This window comes from Solanum dulcamara, chromosome 7 (genome assembly GCF_947179165.1).
Source record: "Solanum dulcamara chromosome 7, daSolDulc1.2, whole genome shotgun sequence".
Lineage (NCBI taxonomy): Eukaryota > Viridiplantae > Streptophyta > Magnoliopsida > Solanales > Solanaceae > Solanum > Solanum dulcamara.
The window spans coordinates 7,720,024-7,740,594 of record NC_077243.1 but is presented as its reverse complement, the minus strand read 5'-3'; the positions used below and the strand labels follow the sequence as shown (position 1 = coordinate 7,740,594).

At 35.6% G+C, this 20,571-nt stretch overlaps 3 protein-coding genes across 4 annotated transcripts; 1 reads left to right on the top strand and 2 right to left on the bottom strand.

Annotated features, from left to right (window-relative positions):
* Positions 1-108: 108 nt before the first annotated feature.
* On the top strand, positions 109-4,100 carry LOC129895027 (uncharacterized). Of its 2 annotated transcripts, none has more exons than XM_055970657.1 (5): positions 109-299; positions 388-449; positions 2,315-2,415; positions 3,496-3,550; positions 3,649-4,100. In XM_055970657.1, the coding sequence occupies exons 1-5, from the start codon at positions 219-221 to the stop codon at positions 3,788-3,790; spliced, it is 441 nt and encodes a 146-aa protein (XP_055826632.1). In that variant the 5' UTR covers positions 109-218; the 3' UTR covers positions 3,791-4,100. The 2 variants fall into 2 exon arrangements, with proteins under 2 accessions (XP_055826632.1, XP_055826631.1); XM_055970656.1 differs by having other exon boundaries at positions 113-299; positions 385-449.
* Positions 4,101-4,545: 445 nt separating this feature from the next.
* On the bottom strand, positions 4,546-10,190 carry LOC129895435 (uncharacterized). Its single transcript, XM_055971156.1, has 2 exons — positions 8,714-10,190; positions 4,546-5,046 (listed from the first exon to the last, which is right to left on the bottom strand). The coding sequence occupies exon 1, from the start codon at positions 10,132-10,134 to the stop codon at positions 8,716-8,718; it is 1,419 nt and encodes a 472-aa protein (XP_055827131.1). The 5' UTR covers positions 10,135-10,190; the 3' UTR covers positions 4,546-5,046; positions 8,714-8,715.
* A 593-nt stretch (positions 10,191-10,783) lies between these two features.
* LOC129896060 (protein ENHANCER OF LHP1 1) lies at positions 10,784-17,417 on the bottom strand. Its single transcript, XM_055971877.1, has 12 exons — positions 17,015-17,417; positions 14,128-15,236; positions 13,633-13,809; positions 13,411-13,524; positions 12,900-13,004; positions 12,554-12,688; positions 12,416-12,471; positions 12,237-12,339; positions 12,046-12,162; positions 11,833-11,959; positions 11,592-11,722; positions 10,784-11,503 (listed from the first exon to the last, which is right to left on the bottom strand). Exons 1-12 carry the CDS (start codon positions 17,289-17,291, stop codon positions 10,985-10,987), a joined length of 2,970 nt encoding a protein of 989 aa, XP_055827852.1. The 5' UTR covers positions 17,292-17,417; the 3' UTR covers positions 10,784-10,984.
* Positions 17,418-20,571: the final 3,154 nt, after the last annotated feature.

The following is a 20,571-nucleotide window of genomic DNA, read 5'->3' as shown; positions in this document are numbered from 1 at the left end:
GTTGTCATTGTTTTTTTAAAGTTAAATGATATGAATTTTAATTAATATTTTAAGATATATTTTTTCATTATATTGATATTAAAAAAATTCTATTTTATAGTATTTTTTATATAATCTTTTAAAAAATATATAAATTAATATAATTTTAAAATTAATCAAATTGATGAATAAACTAAAAAGGGACATTTGAAAATTGGCAATCAAGCTTTCACTGGAAAATGGACTCTTCAACGGCAAATTCTGTATCAAACTCCCCCATATCCTCCGCTCCTCAATCTCCGCCGCCTCAACAACATCAGGTTCCTCTCGCCTATCTAACTTAACTGCTCATTCATTTTCCCTCTTTTTTATCGGTTAATTCAGGAGTGCTCCCTTTCTCTCTAGGAGGTTCCAACCCTCACGCTTCTTAAAGATGTGAAGAAGGAGGAAGTAATCGAAGATCCTCTTGAGTAAGTGTATATCTACGCTTTATCGTATAGCTGCTTTCTGATTTTATTTTATTTGTCTGTTCGGCCTTCGCTTTGATTTTTAAATTTACTGTATGATTGATTGGTGTTTTTTCATGTTCCTAAATGCAATTGGCAGCATTTAAGAAATTTCTTGTTGTTAATTCATTCATATAAGGAGGAATAGACTCGTAAAGAATTATTTAATGGTATCTCTGCCTTCACGCTGGGTGCACACAACCCTTCCTAAACCCCACTTGTGGGGTTACATGGGGTATCTTGTTGTTGTAAAATAGGAAATAAAATATACTCATGGATGATAGTCATCTGGCATTCTTTTGTGAGTTACTTATCACCTATTGACATTGCCCTTCTAACATAAATGATGGGAAGATACAGAGATGACTGTTAAGATTCAGCCGGTAGATATGATAATAAAGGGAATGTATCATAACAGAGTTCCGATAATGATAGCTATTATGGAAGGTGTTTGATAAATTTGATTCCTTTGGAGCCCAACTGAAGTTATGTTGGTATTCTTGTGAAGATAACCCAGAGAGTATCTGGCATCATGTGTGACAGCCAGATTTGAAAGAGTAAGATGCTTAATTGATACTCTAGTAAGGTAGTAATTGAAAAGCAAAATCTGTTGGCTACTCTGCTATCTGCTCCCAAGTTAATGTCCTATGTGCAAAGTGAATTCGGTGTTCAAAACTACAATTTATAGGCAAATCCTCAAAATACATGCTCAATATTTAATGACAGTATATTAGTACTTTAACTGAAATAGCAACAGCTTCCTGTCACTGCATGTGTTAAGTGCACGCTTATTATAGAATCTCTTGAATTATCCATTTTAGCTAAATTAGTAAGCACAAAGATACTCTCTGTGTTTTATGATCGAAATATGAATGAACTATGCATTATTATTTCCACAAGTCTAGATTTACTGGGCTTACTGGTTCGGTAGTAGTATAGTAATATAGAGGTAGCTATATAGTCGCATTAATCCTATCTAAGTTCTTTCCTCTCGGTTGTGGTCCATTAGTGGGCATTATCTTACGTTAAATATGTATAACATATTTGAAATGTTCATCAGGCTTTAGGCTTTCTACTACTTGAAAAGTTATGCTAAAGCTTTCTCAAAGTCAAATAATACCTAACAAGGTGTCTTGGCCAATAGAGGAACTCAGGTCTCACATTGAGGGTCTCAACATGCTTAACCAAAAGTATAGATTCAAGTGCTTGAGGATATTGTGGATTAGGCAGGTCAAGGAAATAAAAGCTTTGATAGGAGAAGACTGTGAAATCCCTCCCACATGAGATCTTTTATGGAACTGTTGATTGCTTTATATGGCTTTAAGTCTTCTTCTGATTAAAAACTTTACGTAAACTATTAGTATGAGCAATGAGGGAAATCAGCACATGGTTTGGGCTACTAGCTAGCACAGATTGTTACATAAGTCTGCTTGTGAATTACATTGATACAAAATGCTTTTCTATCTCCTAGTTCATAGTCTCTCTGTATATGGAGAAAGATTATCTAAGTTTTCGTGTTAGGCCATCCCTAGCTGGACGTCCTTTTAATAATAAAAACATTACATCTTTTCATGATGCTGGTAGCACATCTAAGGGTTTTTTTGGTATGTTTTTATCGAATGTTATTGGTTGTCCGTGATGGTTAATCTTAAGTCTATAGTGCCGATAAAGGAAACAAGAAGAACTTAAGTCTACAGTACTTAAAAAGGGAAAAAAACAAAAGCAAGACTATTTGTTTTAAGTTCTGCTCAAGACTTCTATCTATATAAAATGTAATTGGAACTCGATGGAGGTCCTAACTCTCTATCTGTTTTCATGCTGTGATGTAGTCATATGGAGAATGAGCAGGTTGAGAAGTTCAAGAGGTATGAAGCTGAGGCGAGGAGATATTTAATGTCCAAGTACTTTTCAGACAAGACTATTTTTGGAGGTAAATTGTCCGAGAAAGCACTATAATAAGGTCAATTTTACTGAGTATTAAACCACAATGGTTGTTTTTTTCTTCTTGTTGTATGTGGATTTTATGATTATTTTGTATATTGTGGAATTGCATTTACTTGAAGGATACTCCTTTGAACATTCACATGTTTTGGAGATATATTTGTTTAATGGTTCCCCCACCATCCCTTGCCTAATTTAAGGATCACTTTAAGTTTAAGTGATATGGAGATTCTCGCGTTAGTTTCAGTGCTTAACTTTTAAGTCCTTGACTCCTTTGATGCATTTGACCTTGAGAAACAACTAGTGTAAACTAATTCTAAATAATATTTAAGGGCTTTTAACAATCTCAGGCTTTTTTTCTTTTCTCATAAAATGTAAAGCGAAATCATTGGAAGAGTCTAGTGGTGTACCAGGACATCTTTGATTACTTTAGTTGTGCCATTCCCTATCATCTGCTATTTAGCATAGCAAAGCTACAAGTTACTGGAACACAAGACCAGACAGTGTGCACAATCAACAAGAAAGTAAGAGTAGAAGAGTAAAAGTAGGCATATTTGAATAACCAGTTATAAGCAGTTTAATTGAGGTAGTATCTTTCTTAGAGAAAATCAGCTTTCACAATTAAGTAATAGCTCCCCCTTAATTATTACTGATTCAATCTCTTCATTTTGTTTAGCTAACTCTAACCTATATATGGCCTCTATAAAGTATAAATGTGTTATTGTGAACTCAGAACAGGCATGTCTGGATAACCTTTTTCCTATAGGCATGAGTCGTGAATGTGCTACATCATTTGAGTTATAAGAGGGTATTGTCACTTGGCGTGCATCAGGAAAAGGTTATTACTATGTCATATAGTGTTGGGGTTACAATTGCATCCCCATGAATTTCTTAGGTCAATTCAGTTGGCCTTATATATTCATCGGATGTGTACACGAAGGGACAATTGCAGTTGGCATTAATTGCAACGAATTGTTTCTGTTGAAACCATTGAATAGTTTTCCTTCCCCGAAGTAGCAACATGATTATTTATTTGACATAAATCAACTTCAATGACAACTGTTTGTAGGAAACATCTTTGATGTAAAAATGGGTATAAATGGAGAGCAAGTAAAAGTAAGCAGGTACGTAAGTTCTTTTTACCATATAAAGGATATATACAGCATGTTAATTGAAATGTTATGTGGTGTATTGTTGCCTCAACAGCTCCTTTTTTTGCCAGGTTTCCTGGGTACCAGTCATATGCAGATCCCGCTAATTTTAATGATGATAGCGGTAGCGACTCAGCCTCTACAGTGGAAACTTCATCCCAGACTCAGAGTGCTAATGGGCAGCAACCTTCCCAAAAAGGATCCCAATCTTGAAAATTTCTTTCATTCGATAGCGTCCTCTTGCTCAGTAGAAATCTCCTGGACTTGTTTTAATGATAATCTAGCAAAAAAGATTATCCTAAAGTCAATTTAAGTCTTCAGCTTATTGAGGGCATGACCATGTATAGGAAGGTATAGAGGTAAAGGATTAAGGTAGAAGGGTAGTATGAAAGCAAAGTATTGTCAGACTTTTATGTGGGTTGGCAAGGGGTCAATCCCTTCTTCTCATCTTCTCTTTGTTTAGTTGTATTATTTTGTATCGTAGTATCTTATTCTTCAATTCTCACTATAACTTGTTGCTTCATTTGCTCGGTTTATTTTGTTGTTATTTTCCTTTCTATCTTGTTTAGTCTACACTTTTTTTGAGTTGAGAATCTATTGGAAACAACATCTCTATCTTACAAAGATAGGAGTAATGTTTGTGTACTTTCTTCCTCTTCGGATTATGTTATTAAGCATGAGAAATATTTTCCTCCGAACACACTCTCAGGTGCCTAATTGTTCTGGCTTGAATAATGTGATGTAGTATCCGAACTTTTTTTTTAGAACAGACTAAAAAGGAAAAGTGTTTCATTTAAACTAGAACACAGATTATGTTACACCGGCGGCCAGCAGATATCTATATTGCTTCAGCAAGTAGTTTGATTGTGTAAGAACTAAGAAGGCAGTGAATATTGCCAGTCGAACCTCAATTTGTTAATTAAGCGCACATACGTAGGAAATAAAGGGAAATGAACATTTTGGTTCAACTTCGTATTTTTCCAAAAGAACCAAGCAATATTATTAATTTTCAATATCAAACTACAAATTCAAGAACAATAATTTACAAGTTGGCAAACTTAAAATAATACATCTGGCTGGACGAGACAAATTCTGCACTTGTCCACGTTTTAGCCAACAACTAGCAAGCTCCATTTAAAACTTCCCCATGATCTGTAGTTTAATAAATTCATCCTCTTACGAATATAAACAAATGGAGATATCCTAATTGTTTTGATAACAGTGATGGGATTACGGAATCATTGTCTCCAGAACAAAAGTTAAGTTATCCAAACAAATTTCAATAAAGCTTCTCTCCAACCTTGATCAACTAGCCCATCATCCTGTTGGCCATACACAACCTGATGGCATTTGGGGGGAGGTGTGTGCGCTAATTGCAAGCAGTCACAGTCCCAGCGAGAACTCTGGTTTTGTTCTGCCAAGTTGTGAAGCAACTGAAACTATACATGATGAACCAAACCTACAATGTCCTGAAAAGGGAATATGAGTTAAATTCAATGCGCCAATGAGGACATACAATCTTCAGATCACATTCAAAAGATGATCCATTTGCAGTAAATAGTAATGTGGTCATAAAAGCATAGAACATGGAACTGTATCAATGAAATTGACACGATATCTTGATATCTACAAAATACAAACACGGCTTTAAATAGAAACACAGCAAAAATACATGCAGAAATTGAACTAGTGCAAGACTTATTCTTATTTAGCCATCCACAGCCTCATTATGAAATGCTCAGATCAGAAACTATCATGACATATTCACAAGCCTGCTCATACATGCTCTCAGGTCTAACACACTTAACTGCAGCAGCTCTTAAAGATCTGTTTCTGCATGGACCGACATATTTTGCATATATGATGAGAAGTGTTAAGACTTCACAAATATTTGGCAAAATCCAAATTTCCTAACAAGTACCCAATTTGGTTGTCTTCCAAAAGTGAGTGCTGTTTTACTTATGCTCAATTTTAAGCAAAGATTCTCACTGCAAATGACTCCTGGATCCTCAATTTCCGACTATTCCACTCTTGAGTGACAATTGAGAATCCATGATGCAAAACAAGCAAGAATATCTCATCTTAAACATCTGTAAAAAGAAAGAACATGGCCAATACCTAGATAGCCCACTTCAAATCGACAAAAATGTGTCTTAAACACATGGGTCATCAAAATCAGACGCATGAAAATTACTTGCTGATGATGTGACAAGGAACAAAATACATTCTATCCCACCGTCTGGGCCATGGAAGCTAACTTGAAGAACAAAACTACCTACTAAAGTCATCTGTTTCACCTGGACAGCTCTACATGAAGCATGCTTGACCCAGGACCTCAGAAAAAGGAAAATACAATTGGGAAACAGATGTTACATATGTGTAAGTCTAATGGGGAAAGGGTCAATCACCGCTTACTGGATTGTACAGCAGCCTCAGAGATATGGAACATGTTTTTTTCACTTTTTAATAATCCCCATCCACACCAAAGAGGCTTATAGGAATTGGAACTCTTTCAAAGTTGACAAGGCCATCAAAGAGCATCTGGCGGATGGTCCTTGGTGCATCTGGTCAGAGAGAAATAGGAGATGTTTTGATGGAATCTCAACTCCGTATCAATCCTTAAAAGCACAATGTTTAACCCAACTTTTTTGCTGGCTCAAGTTACACCTGTGGTCAAGCACTGACCACTTTTTGGATTTTGTCAATTCACTAGTCTAGCCTAGTTTTTAGTTACCAGAACTGACATAGGTGTTTATTTCAGTTGTTTTGCTTTGTCCATGTAAATCTTTATTTCTGCATCTACTTGATGCTCATAATGAAATCATCAAGAAGGAAAAAACATACAAACAAAACAATTACCCCCCCCCCAACACCACCACCACCAAACCCCCTTTCTTCTTCTTCTTCGTCACTCCCCCCCCCCCCCCCCAACTCTTCAGCAGCCCACTCCTTTCTTCACCAGCACAGAAGCCTTAAAATGATCCCCCAAATCATGTCAAAATTATGAAGAATAAATTTGCATCATTTGAGCCTTTCTCGGTAAACTAACCTTAATCTTGCATGCTTAACTAAAATACTATATCAAAAGCCATATCCAAGAACGAGCCAACTTCATATAGCAAGAAGGAACATGGGGCGACTCAGTGAGCAGAAAAATTGCAGTCAGAAAAAGCTCAAGCAGAATCTAAGCTTTTGGATGTGAAAAGATAGTGAAAGAGCGAACTTCAAGGATAGAAGAGCTAATTTCAAGAATACAAGAGTAGATCCACGCAGATATAGAAAGGTTTCGTCTTTTCATTGGTTTTTGCTTATTTATTGATGCAAGCCGAGCTTCATCAAGACCTTGCACACAAAGCCGAAATAAGGAGTTCAAGGACTTTTCATCAAGTCACTACTTCAGAGGCTTGGAGGATTCCAGATATTTGTTTGTTTTGTCTACATTCTTTTAAGTTTTGCTATACATTTGTATTGGACTGGCCACTTTTGGCCTGGGTCGGACATGGTTTTTTGTTTGTGTTATTTTGTTATAAATTAATAAAAGCGGCCCAAAATTTGCTTTCTAAAAAAAGGCTTGGAGGCAGCTTGGGATAAAGGCTTGAAACCCAAGAAGAAGCTAAAATGGAAGTACAAGGCTCCACTTAAAAAGAATGCTTGGAGCACGGAGAAGAATGGAGCAGACTCCACATATGGTCTGTAATTGCAACTTATGAACCGTATGTTGACCATAAATCACATATGGCTAGAGCATAACCAACATAAGGCCTGTACTTTGAACCGTATATTGAGAGATTGGACATTGCCAGCTTCTGTCTTGATGCAATGGAGCCACCTACGGACAGTGAATGACACATACGGTCCGTAAGTCCACCATAAGTCAACTAGCAGTGCAATCTTGGGCTACTTTTGCATTTCTGGAATGCAACTTTTGGGCATTGATGTATTAACTAGCTTAGGTTATAAATAGGTAAGTATAATTCATTTATACTTGGATTATTTTGGGAAGATGATTTTGATTTTATGAGTGAGACTCTTGAGAGAATGGGGCTATGGATTTTGTTGGTAAACAATGTTGATGAAATCACTTGCCTGGGAATTATTTCTCTTGAGGTCATCTAGAGAGATTGCTTGCTTGAGGAATTCTTCTTCTTGAAGGTATCCAATAGATTAGGTGCTTGTTTTGGATTCCTTAATTGAGGGTTTTGGCTATCAAAGAGCCTTTAGTTTTCAATTAGTTCCATTATTATGTCAAATATCTATCTTTTATTGTTGTTCTTAGATTTAGGATTTTGTTTCCATTTCCAGATTGCATCATTATGTACACGTCAAATAGGCGGTGAAATAGAAAGTATTGAATTCGATCCATTGGGGTCATTTCGATGGCTAATTTGTATGTGAGGGCTGTTACCCTGACAGATATGGACCAAAAATTCTCCGGGAAGCAAAAAATACCCTCCCTTTGCACTTTATCTCCTTTCCCCTTTTATTCCATGACAGTGAACTATCACCTTCAGCATCACCAGAAAAGAGTCTAACCGGGAAAACCAGCCGGGATTCATCTGATAGCGCTAGCCTATCTCTTTCCAGTGTTTTGTTTTATTTTTCTTTTCGCGTCTCACCAGAAATTTTAGAGAAGGAATAGTGAATTTTTTAAAAGAGAAATCATAAATAAAGCTTTTCATGAGCTCAATGTAAGTATAAACACAATTTGCTATGTCAACGTGAAGTGCTCATCTAACACACTTCTGTCAAAATGGGGTGATTATCTGGTCACTAGTGAAATTACTTTTACATGGTTAAAACATAAGGGCTACAGAGACTGATTGATGAATATCAATGAGACTTATTATGTATGAGCGTATTACAATCTATAAGGTGTAAAAGTAAACATACAACGAAAAATCAAATTAAATAGACAATTCATTCATTCTCTGAACTTGCTTCATATATAAAGTTCTAAACATACAGTCGAGGCAATTAGACATCCACATAGTACTGACATCAAAATCATCTAGTATATTAACAATCCTAATTCAAAGAAACCAACAAGTACTTCCAACAGCAGATCAACAAAGAGCAGACGCAGTGCTCAAGGGGTAGATTGTTGTCAAGCCATCTACATAAATACAAAAAATATACCTTTAATCAAGTTGACCAACTCTTTGAGTCTGGACCCTTCTCCTTCTCTCATAGCCAGGATCATCAGTGGGCAACTCATATCGACAAACTGGACAGGTATTCCTAATCCCAAGCCAAGGCAGAATACAGTCATCATGATACCTATGAGCGCATGGTAAATGTCTAGCCTTTTCTCCCAAATTCATCTCATCCTTGCAGATAGCACAAGTAGCATTGTTCTTTTCCAAATCATCTTTACTCACAGCCACAGTTGGAAGGTCTCTAACAACAGTCTTGGAAGCTGGTGGTCTTCCAACAAAACCAATCTCGCTCTCGGCAAACTGTCCGAACAATAGCTCATACTCAGTAGTGTAATTGTAATCGTCTTGATCCATATGACGACCCATATCGAACTCGCCATTTCTAATTTCTGGGTCAGGTTCCAAATTCTGAACATTTAACAGAAACTCCCAGTCCAAATTTTCCAATTCTCTTGCTCTATCCTCTGGGCCAGCAGATTCAGATATCTCATCATCATCTAAGAACATGCTCAGAATCTCTCTCTCATCAACTCTTCCATCAATTTCTTCCCACTCAAAGTCCTCATTCACATCCCTATGATCCTCCAACTGGAAGGAACCCCAACACAGGCGAAGACTTGGGTCATCACTCTCATTGTCACGAATATTCTCGTCTTCATCGTCCCCATCAGCTTCATCCACATTGAATAATCTGCCTAAAACGCAGTTCTCATCAGAATCCGAGTCAGATTCAATATCCACAACCCTCAACCCATTAACAAACTGCTCAGGGCCATCACAATCTTCAACATGGAATCCAGAATTATCAGTGTCCCCACGAAAACCTAACCCTAGCCCAAAATCTATATCTAAGCTACTCAAGCCCATAAAGTCATTCCCTTCAATCACACCGAAATCGGCCTCCAATTCGGGCTCCGCATGGAGCAAATCAGGGCCCGAAACCACACGGGTCGAAGATTGAGATTGCTCAACCCGTTGCTGAAACATGTCCATAACAAAGTTTACTTGGTTCTCGCGGTCCATGACGGTGACAATCGAATCAGTTTCTGAAACGTCGTCTCTTAAGCCAAAACCGGCCCTCCGACGAGAAGACGAAGAGATTTGGGGACGGCGAGGGAAATCGGAGAGATCTGGAGGAGCGTACAAATCGAAGTCACCGAAACTGAGAGGCCAGTAAGGAGAAGAGTCGAGGTCCTCTACGACGACGTTTTGATGTTCGATAACGTCATCTTCGCCGTCGTTGAGGAAATTAAGCAGCGAGATGGAGACCTGAGCCATTGCTGAAGCGGAGGAAATGCGTTTTTTTGTGTATGCGTGAAGAAGTGCGTTTTTTGGCTTTTGGTTTTTTTGTATTGATGGTTTTCTGGTAGGTGTGTCGTAAGAAGTTGATTTTCTTGGCATGTGAAATTACTCTATTAAAACCTCAAAATCTCCGTCCATTTCCACTCTGTTTGAAAATTGGAGTGTTTGGTTAAATGGTGTAGGAAAAATGCTTATAGTCACTCTATTAATTATTAGCCATTTAAATATTAAAAAATGAATAGCATTAAATAGCAAGAATAAAATAAACACAAAATGGTAAATTATTTCTTAATTTTTCAAATTCGACAAATATTGTTGAACATCCTAAAATAATATAGTTGACAAGTAAAAATGGACGGAAGAAATATAATTTAAATCTTCAAAAATAAAATATAATAATTATTTTGGAATATAGGGAGTAATTAACATATCATTTCAGTTAGCACTTAGCAGTATAAATTGATATTTGCATTAATTCATGTAAAAAATTATATAATTATTTTATCAAAAATCCAAAAAAAAATACATATGCGAGAATTGTTAAATCATAAAAAATAAAAAAAATGCCCTCTCAAAAGACAATCCATTTATTAAATTAGTGCCAGCTCAATGATGAAATGGCCTTAGGCCTACATATTTTTAAGGCCCCGTTTTTTTTTAATTAGTAAGAACTATGAAGGACATAGTATCACCAAATATCCGAGAAATAATATCCACACCATTTGATCTTTTTAAGGTGCAATACATCTGACTTCAACGCATGAATAAAACAAAGAAGTGAATACTCATTTCCGCACAATTGAGGATTATCAGATTCAGCTCTCAAGTCTTGTCAATTGTTTCCACATTATTTGCTTAAATAGATACAAGAACTACCACAAACCTAATATTATACAAAATATTTTCTCTATAACAAGCAATTAGATCAGTCATTTCAGTCACAAAGGCATCATCTGTCAACTTTCACCTTTTTCTTTAGGGAATCAAACAAGGATGTATTTTGCTTGTTGTTCGATGACTTAGCAAATGGATTAGAGGGGCGTTGTGCTGTTACCTTATTGGCTTCCCCCTTCTTATCTTGTACATCTTCTAGTTCATTTGCATTTTTCACTTCATCCGCCTTTCTTGCATTTTTCACTTCATCAGCCTTATCCTTTTCATCCTTCACTTTCTTAGCATTCTTCATATCAAATGCACTTTTGAACTCCCTTGCCATTTCCAATTTTCTGGCTTTAGCAGTTTCTGACTGTACGTTTACATCCTTGATTGGCTCCTCCAGAGACCGTTTTTTCGTATGAGAAGGAGCTAACATATTTAGGGACGGAGAATCATGTGATTCCAATCTTTTGCTGCTTTCAACCATAACATGGGACTTGGTTAATGCAGCATGGGCATTAAAGGTGGTATCACCTTTTAACTCAGTAGATGCAGGAATTGTGCCGCCAGTTATTTCTTTATTCATTCTTTCCTGTAGAAATACAATGCAACATGAATAAGAAATGTGAAGTAACAAATATATGACACTCACATGCTTCCATGGAGGTCATGATCCCTACCTCCAATATGGCATTAAAGCGCTCTGCCAAATTTGGCAGTTTCAGTGCTGTAACAAGCTTTATAGCACCTTTGACTGATTTTTCCAAAGCCAGGAGTTTTACGAGTTCAGTAGCTCTCACTAGCTTATCTCCTGATTAGAGAGGGGAACGAAGCCGATATCAGAATTTAAGAAAACAGAATGGAAAAGTAGGAAACTGAAGTATTCTAAACTTGCCGCATCCAACTTTGCAGAAAACTGACCATTGCAGCAGGACGCAATGAGCCTCAGGATGCATCGATCAAGAGCAGCTTCAGTATTAAAAGCCTCGTCATCAAGCAAACTGGTGTCCTCACCAGCAGCTTCCATTTCTTCAATTGTGCTCTGAATCTGAATGTAATCCAGCAAACAGCATATCAACATGAATTTCCCCTGATTTTTCTGGAAGCTGTAAGGAAATCTTAATATACACATACCCGGTGGAGATGCATGTTATTCATTATAAATTCATTCTCCAGAATTTCTGCTCCAAGGTCAGATGAAGCAAGAGGGAATGAAAGATCCAACAGTGAGAGAATAGGTTTAGGAGTGGCCTGAAAATAAAACCAGAGGATTAGAAAGGTGTTGTTGTATATATGCAAGAAAACACAGCAACAAAGCATCATACCTCTGGAAAGGAATCAGGAGATTTGCAAATGACACAGAACAACTTTCTTGTGTTTAACCCAACCACCCAATAGTTTTCTTCTGACTTCTTTAATTTGCTGGCACTGAAATTTCTAATTTGTAAATGAACAAGATCTGTACATCAATGCAGTTAGTGGACAAATAGAGAGGTTATTATACCTGAAAAGGGGAAGCCAACTGCCACCATATTGATTAGAAAAGACCCTTAGCACACCCTACGCTTGCAGTTAAGCAACATACTTCGATTAAGCAATCTTAAGAAAAAACAATGGTCTCAGAATTAAATGCTTTTCTCACCTTTGAGTCAAAAGAACTGAGATGTCCTTCTTCACTAAAACCAAACCATGACAAACAGGAACCAGGAGTCAATGGAAGTCTTCCTCGGCGAGGTTGTGTTCCAGTACGAATATTGAAGATTCTAAATTCAAGAATCTGTATGGGATTTCAAATAGTTCTATTATCAATAGACCAGACCATCTCTTCTCCAATCGTCATCAATAGATCAGTCCAAATAATACTTGCATATATTAAGTTCAACTAGAAAATCCAAGTTTGGTGAAAGTGAAGAGAAACAGCTACTGTATAGCCTTGTTGATATAACGTGAAACAAAAGATATTGACATAACATGATAATGAACTATACCTGTTCGTTCGAGGGAAGAGGGGGAGATGCATGTGTGACAACAGCAAGTTCATCCTTAAAGCCTGCTGCGGTGACCACTGGTCCATCAAGGGAAAGAATATGCCTCTTGTATTTCAATCCAAATAAAGAAAAAGAACTGTCTCAGTTATCATTTCCAGAATAATCAAAAGATTGGTTATGAAATTTGAAATACTCCATCTATATCAAGATGATTGTCATAAGTCTATTTCAGGTAATTCTAAAACAATGACCATTTTCACAACTTATATAAATAATCAATAATCAAAAAGTATAAATAAATCAAAAACCAATCCATTATACAAACTGGAAACAATTGTCAAGAAGTTATACAAATTCAAGCTGCACCTCCATTAACTATTACAAACAAGTGTTATTTTCTTAAAATTGCATGAAATCAAACAAAACAGTTAATTTGAATCAATGGGAGATTATTATTGACACAAATGGAACCAACTTAAAAAACATAAGGAAACAATATCTGAATATATACCTGCAGGCCACCCTCTGTGAAGATGCGAAGAAAATTGCAACTAGTAATGGCAGCTACCCAGCCAGTTCCTAGTGCAACTGCTCTTACTTCTTCCTCTTCGAATCGCATTGACCACTGATGTTGCATAAGGAAATCAGAGTTAGCCACCGAAGTAATAAGTTTCATAACACTAGATTTCTAAAACATTTTGGCATACACATGGAATGACAGTAAATCACTAACCTCACTGTTATTTGCCCAGGTACCAAAAGGTCGATACATGAGTGTACTCATATTCTTTTCACCCTTGCATGGATTTGCAAATACACTTCCATTTTCATTTAATGAAGCCATTGTGAAACCAAAATAATCAGTCATTGCAGGGACTCGGGGACCACTGCTTGTGTCATGAAAATCAATCTGCATTGAAGTTATCATGAAAGCTGAAGTTAATTCATATATAGATCTATGGTAAAACATTGGATAAATTGTCCTCTCAACATTGCATGCACCAAATACTACTAGCTGTTTTCCCCTTGATAGTTTTGTTGACAAATTGATAATCACAGATTCTAGCCATGAACAAGTCAAAAGACAATCACTTGGGGTTGAAGATGATAGTGGAAAAAAGCACAAAGTTCAATTTTTTTGTATAATAAGAACAAAAATAACTAATGAGGGTAGAGTTTTAGAATAGAAATACAGACAGACACACAAAACAAAAACAAGCCACAATACCTCTATGTGAGAGTATCCTTCAAGCTCAATCGTGGTTATACTGCCAAGCATGCTGTAACATAGAAAACGCCTTTTGCCAGGCAGCTGTGGAGTTGCGCTTGGCTGAATAGCTTCTTGCATTTTTGGCCCTGCAGAAATTGGCACATCCTTGAGCTTATTTCTTTTATTATCTAAACCATCCCTGTTACCATGAGGAGCCTTTTTACGAGGTTCAACTTTTGGAAGTAACTCCAACTCTTCATTAGTGTCTTCTTCCCAATCATCAGTATAACTATGCTGTTTGCATAGTCTTTTTCTGCTGAATGGTTCAGATTCATCGTGACTATCTTCTCCAAGATCACTTAAACTACCAGACACACTTGGGTTTTCTTCCTCTTCGTCATAGAAAATAAGACCATGACCATTTTTAGAACTTAAACCAGGAATATCTTCTGTGGGAGATCTCATTGAAGAAGGTACAGCTGATTCCCAAACACCATACTTTCCCATGATGTCAATTACTGCCAATGCATTGCCAATTGGTTTCCACGCCATACAAGTTATCCTGTTATCAAATTTCTGCCGATCAATATCTTGTTTCTTATCAACATCCCATATCAAAACCTGTCTATCTAGTTCAGAAGTAGCCATGTACTTTCCATTTGGTGACCAAGACAAAAAGCAAATGGGTTGTACATGATCACCTCTAAGAGAAAACAGTTTTTCTGCAGTGTCTCTGTCGTACATCACCACATCATTTTTCAAGCCAGGAACAGCTAATAGCTCCCCATCAGGACTCCAGCTAACTATATTCGTAGAAGAAAAATCAGAACCAATGACAGGAGCTATTCCTTTTAAGACGTGAATTGTGCTCCCAGACTGGAGTTCCCAGATCATAACAGTCCCTATTGAATCAACTGAAGCCAGGTATTCACTTTTGGGATCAAAAGCTATGCCAGTGATGGATCCTCTATGTCCTTTAAGAACTCTTGCAATCGAGCCATCAATGGTATTTATAAGTTTGATGCCTTCATCATCACCAGCAGCTGCCAGCATAGTTCCAGATCTATTGAAAGCAAGTGCCCGTATAGGCAATGTAAATCTAGTAATGTTTGTCTCGAACTCCCCAGCTGATGCAAGAATCAGGACAACAAACAAACCAAATGACGATCACAATCAGCAAACTGATGAGCAGCTGGAATAGAAAATCAAATATTCCAAATTTGGCATAACTAATCATGTATATGCCTCCATTTCAATCTGTATGAGTGTTCCCGTTTCGAGACATATTGACTATTTGATATCATTTCATATTTTTTCTAATTTCAAAACTTCCAAGAACTCAAATTCATTTAACTTTTAAACCTTGATGTGATGTGTTCCCAATCAAACTAAGTTTTCAACCATTACTTTTTTGTTTTTCTTGCACTGACACTAGTATGATAAATAAGTCAAATCTACATCTTAAACTCCATGCCAATTTTAAGTTTACAATATAAAATAACATGGTGTTAATAATTGTTAAGGCATAGAAAGAACTATATCTCCAGATCATGTTCTTTTAATTAACTAGCAATGATGTTTCGAGAAGTTAGATACACAGAGGCAGTAAAGAACCAAATCAAGGAAAAGACTTCAGAAAGCAAAACGAGATCAAGATGATCATGAAGATATTAAAAGGTTGAGCTATATTTCTACTATTTTCCTTTCTTTCTCTTCATCTTTCTTCTTTTAAGAAGGGGCAATGTGGAGCAGGATATGGGGACAATCTCTTTACCTCAAGCAGTACATGTAAGGTTGCTAGGAGCCTAATAATCTCACAGAACTTAATTCAGGAATTAGCAGAGTTCATTTGAGTATTCAGCTCTTAAAATTGAGGTCAAGAAAAAAAAAGTTTAAAAGGACAATCTTTGTATGTGCCTAATGAATTAAGACCAAATGCACCTTTAATTTCTCTTCATATTATACAACAACATACCCAGTAAAATCCCCCTAAGTGGGGTCTGGTAGAGTGTATGAAGACCTTCCCAGGAGGTAGAGAGGCCATTTCTAAAAGACACTCGGCTCAAGTCATACTATGTTAAAAATACTTTCATACTAAGCAGCTGCAAATGTTGGAAAATAAAACAACAGAGCAAGCAAAATAACAGTCAGCTCCTCAAACTAACCCTGTTGACCAGCCTGATGTTGACCAACTAACAAATAATGTGATCCCAAGTCCCAACTCACATGTAGCTCATGAAAGGGTGTCTTAACTATATTATATCCATACTACAGGAACACAAGTGTCACATACACTATTGCATGGTTAGTGGTTTCATGAACCAGTGATCACAGAAGATTTGGATGAAGGGACCAACTTATTCACAGAAAGATTGACAATGTTTTAGTAAGAATGACTATGGGACAATAGTACTGTCAGAATGACTTTAGGACAATTACTAGTACTAATATTTCAGTGGTAGTAAATCAATATTCTGAAAAGTTTGGATAGTGGCAGATCCCAAAAAAAAACTGGATGTTCAAACAAAACAACTTAGGCTATTACTATAGTTTATCATTTGTCCAAAACAACTTGTTTTGGAAATAGAAGCATAAAAAACAACAGAAAATTCAGTTTTATATATGATATGAAAAAAGTAACAGAATACAACAATTAACAGAAATATTATGCACATCGTTCAATAGTTAACTCTAAGTTAACAAATAATTCAGATAAATAGCCTTTTTCGGTCTTCAGCTAATGTGCTACAATGCTTTAATCAGTCAATTTAAAGATTCACTAATCATTTTGCCTCCGACAGGAACACGACAAGCAAAAACTTAAATGAAATAAAACGAACTCCTTGTTTCTAAAATGAAATAACTCATAACCTACTTGAGATGAGAGGAAAAAGTGAGAAAATACCAGGAAATTTGTAGAGTTTGACGGAATGGTCAATAGATCCGGAAGCCAGACATGTGAAATTAGGGCTGAGAGCCAAAACGGTGACGCCATCTCTGTGCTGTCGAACAACTTTAGGGGGATTTGCTGGCAAAATAGAATCGTGAATGCAAATTGAAGAATCAGAAGAAGAAGCAGTGACAATGTGCTCGCCCTGCTGATCCCATAAAACCGAGCAGAATGACCCAACACCACTGCTGCTCTTGTGAGCTTCTCTGAGCTTAATGGATCGGATCTTCATTGTCGATTAAAGTTTGTTGCTCTCTTTCACTTTACTTCTGATCTCGAGTGTTAGGGTTTTGGATAAATGTAAAAAGCTTTGGATCTGGCGGGAAATGGATTTGTGAATTGCGTTAGAGAGAGCGGGAAAGCAGGACAAATTTGGAAATCTATTTGATTTTTGCGCCATTTTATTGACCTGATACCGACCCGACAAGAAGTTACTAGGCCAAGCCCTCTCATAAGTCAATAACCCGGTTTAGCGAAAACTGGGCCTACCAAGATTGGGCTATATAAATTGCCGGGCCAGTTATTTTCTGGGCTGAAGTGCACGCATATTCGAAAATTACCTAACTATACACCTTATATTACTATATTTACTATTATTCCCTACCATTTATAAAAATCTCAAAAATCCCTCTTTTTTTAATTCTCTCTCCAACTCACTGATACATCCCATTCCTTCTGCCCAACTATCCTAAATTCACGCCTAATTTGAAGCCCCATATACAGCGGTTTCTTTTTGAATTTCAATTCATATTTTTCTGAAATTCAAATTTCCAAATAAGGTAATTCAATTTCTTCCTTCTCTAGAATCTCACTTCAATTCCATCTCCTTCGATTTTCCATTGATTTCAACTGTATGTTTTTGTTGATTTTAATCTTCTATTCACTGATACATATGGAATCATATCTATCATTTAGTGTTGGTCTCACATAATTAAATCAAAATAAAAAAATTCTTGTTTCATCAGAGTCTGATTCTTCTGGTGAAGGGTATAAAGAGATTAGATCCAAGCATCTCAACGATCCATTAATTATGGATACTTTACATGCAAAATCGAAATCTCAAATTGCAAAGTCAAAATTTATAGTTCAACAATCACCTCAAAAAGCAGAGGAGAAAGTCGAAGGTGTTATAACACGACCTAATCTTCCAAAGGTATGAATTATTCAAATATATCAGACCTTAATGCAGCGAATAAATGCATCAGACTATATGTATCAGATATCTTTTAACCATATCTGATATAGTCTATATGTATCAGATTTCTTTTTTGTATTTTTAAGTGTTGATAAACATTTCATATGTTGATACATAAGGTTCTAATAAGGTTTTTTGCTATTATGTACATGACACATAAGGTCTTCAGTTTTTTACAATTTTTCTGATACATAAGGTTTAATGTTTGATACATAAATTTTTCTGATACATAAGGTTTAATGCTTGATACATAATTTTTTCTGTTACATAAGGTTTAATGCTTGATACATAAATTTTTCTGATACATAAGGTTTAATGCTTGATACATAAATTTTTCTGATACATAAAGTTTAATGCTTGATACATAATTTTTTCTGATACATAAGGTTTAATGCTTGATACATAAATTTTTCTGATACATAAGATTTAATGCTTGATACATAATTTTTTAGATACATAAGGTCACTTTTGTATCATATATTTTAATGTATCAGATCAGATGTACAATGTATCAAGTTCAAGTTGTATTTAATCATTTTTCATGGTAATGTAGGAACTGAAGTATGACCAAGGATGGTTATGTTAGCGAAAATGACGATCCAAAAAAACTTTAGAGAGATTTCATCTCTCCTAGTCAAGGAAAACCGATTGACGTCGAGTAATTTTTTTTTGAATTTTGTAGTAGTAGAATGTACAATTTTATTTTTGCACCAATAGTAAATATTTTTTTTGGTTATTCAACAATTTAGCAGAATTTTATCAGATTCTCATGTATCAAACTCGAATTTAAGATGAAAATTTATTTATCAGATTCTCATGTATCAAACGTTACTGCTTCTGATACATCTACAACCTATATCAATACAAGATGTTATGTATCAACCACAATTCAGTTGAAAACTAACACAACAATCTTCAATGTATCAACCCTTAATCTGTCGAATATGTCGAATGGTTATGTATCAGTTATTCTCATGTATCAAACTCAAATATAAGATGAAAGTTTATGTATCAGATTTTCATGTATCAAGCTTTTCTGATTCTAATATAGTCTATATGTATCAGATTTCTTTTCTTGTATTTTTAAGTGTTGATAGACATTTCATATGTTGATACATAAGGTTTTAATAAGGTTTTTGCTATTATGTACATGACACATAAGGTCTTCAGCTTTTTACGGTTTTTCTGATACATAAGGTTTAATGCTTGATACATATATTTTTCTGATATATAAGGTTTAATGCTTGATACATAAATTTTTCTGATACATAAGGTTTAATGCTTGATACATAAATTTTTCTGATACATAAGGTTTAATGCTTGATACATAAATTTTTCTGATACATAAGGTTTAATGCTTGATACATAATTTTTTCTGATACATAAGGTTTAATGCTTGATACATAAATTTTTCTGATACACAAGGTTTAACGCTTGATACAAAAAAATTTCTGATACATAAGGTTTAATGCTTGATACATAAATTTTTCTGATACATAATGTTTAATGCTTGATACATAAATTTTTCTGATACATAAGATTTAATGTTTGATACATAAATTTTTCTGATACATAAGGTTTAATGCTTGATACATAAATTTTTCTGATACATAATGTTTAATGTTTGATACATAAATTTTTCTGATACATAAGATTTAATGTTTGATACATAAATTTTTCTGATACATAAGATTTAATATACATAAATTATTCTGATATATAAGGTCACTTTTGTATCATATATTCTAATGTATCAAACTCCTATGCTCTGTTTTTTGAATTTCAGAAAAACGTGACCCAACACTCATTAAATGTGAAGCTGCAACAGAGATAAGCATTAAGCAGGAGCTTTTGTTCTCCATTCAGTTATATATCCAAGCATCAGAAGGGGAAATTAAATAGGATTCCTCTTCATCGTCTTCTATCGGCGAGACAGTCACCTTCGCCGCCGTTCCGCCAATAATCCTATGCTCTGTTTTTTAATTTTTTTAAGTCCCTCATAACTGTTACGCTTTGTATGGGTTAATTCCCTTATTTAGCTAAGTAATTGATTGAAGAAGGAAACTGAACTTGATTTAAGTTACCTTTCCATAAATAAATCAACAACATTAATTATTATGTACACAAAACGTGATGTATCAGAAAAACCACTAATGTATCAAAAATCTGAGAAAAATCAGGAAAATCGGGTAATTTAAGAAAAAGTAGGGATAAGTTATAATTGGACTTTTTCACTATGGGATTTAGGTAAAGTACCCTATCCGAAATGGGGACCATCATTTAAGTCATACACATAAAAGTTTGCAAATCTATTCAC

Coding starts and splice junctions, on each gene's coding strand:
- LOC129895027 (XM_055970656.1), top strand. CDS start 219: ATGGACTCTTCAACGGCAAATTCTGTATCAAACTCCCCCATATCCTCC. Junction 300..384: donor CGCCGCCTCAACAACATCAG/GTTCCTCTCGCC, acceptor CTTTCTCTCTAG/GAGGTTCCAACCCTCACGCT. Junction 450..2,314: donor GTAATCGAAGATCCTCTTGA/GTAAGTGTATAT, acceptor GCTGTGATGTAG/TCATATGGAGAATGAGCAGG.
- LOC129895435 (XM_055971156.1), bottom strand. CDS start 10,134: ATGCCAAGAAAATCAACTTCTTACGACACACCTACCAGAAAACCATCA.
- LOC129896060 (XM_055971877.1), bottom strand. CDS start 17,291: ATGAAGATCCGATCCATTAAGCTCAGAGAAGCTCACAAGAGCAGCAGT. Junction 13,005..13,410: donor TCACAGAGGGTGGCCTGCAG/GTATATATTCAG, acceptor TTGAAATACAAG/AGGCATATTCTTTCCCTTGA. Junction 12,163..12,236: donor CTCCTGATTCCTTTCCAGAG/GTATGATGCTTT, acceptor TTTTATTTTCAG/GCCACTCCTAAACCTATTCT.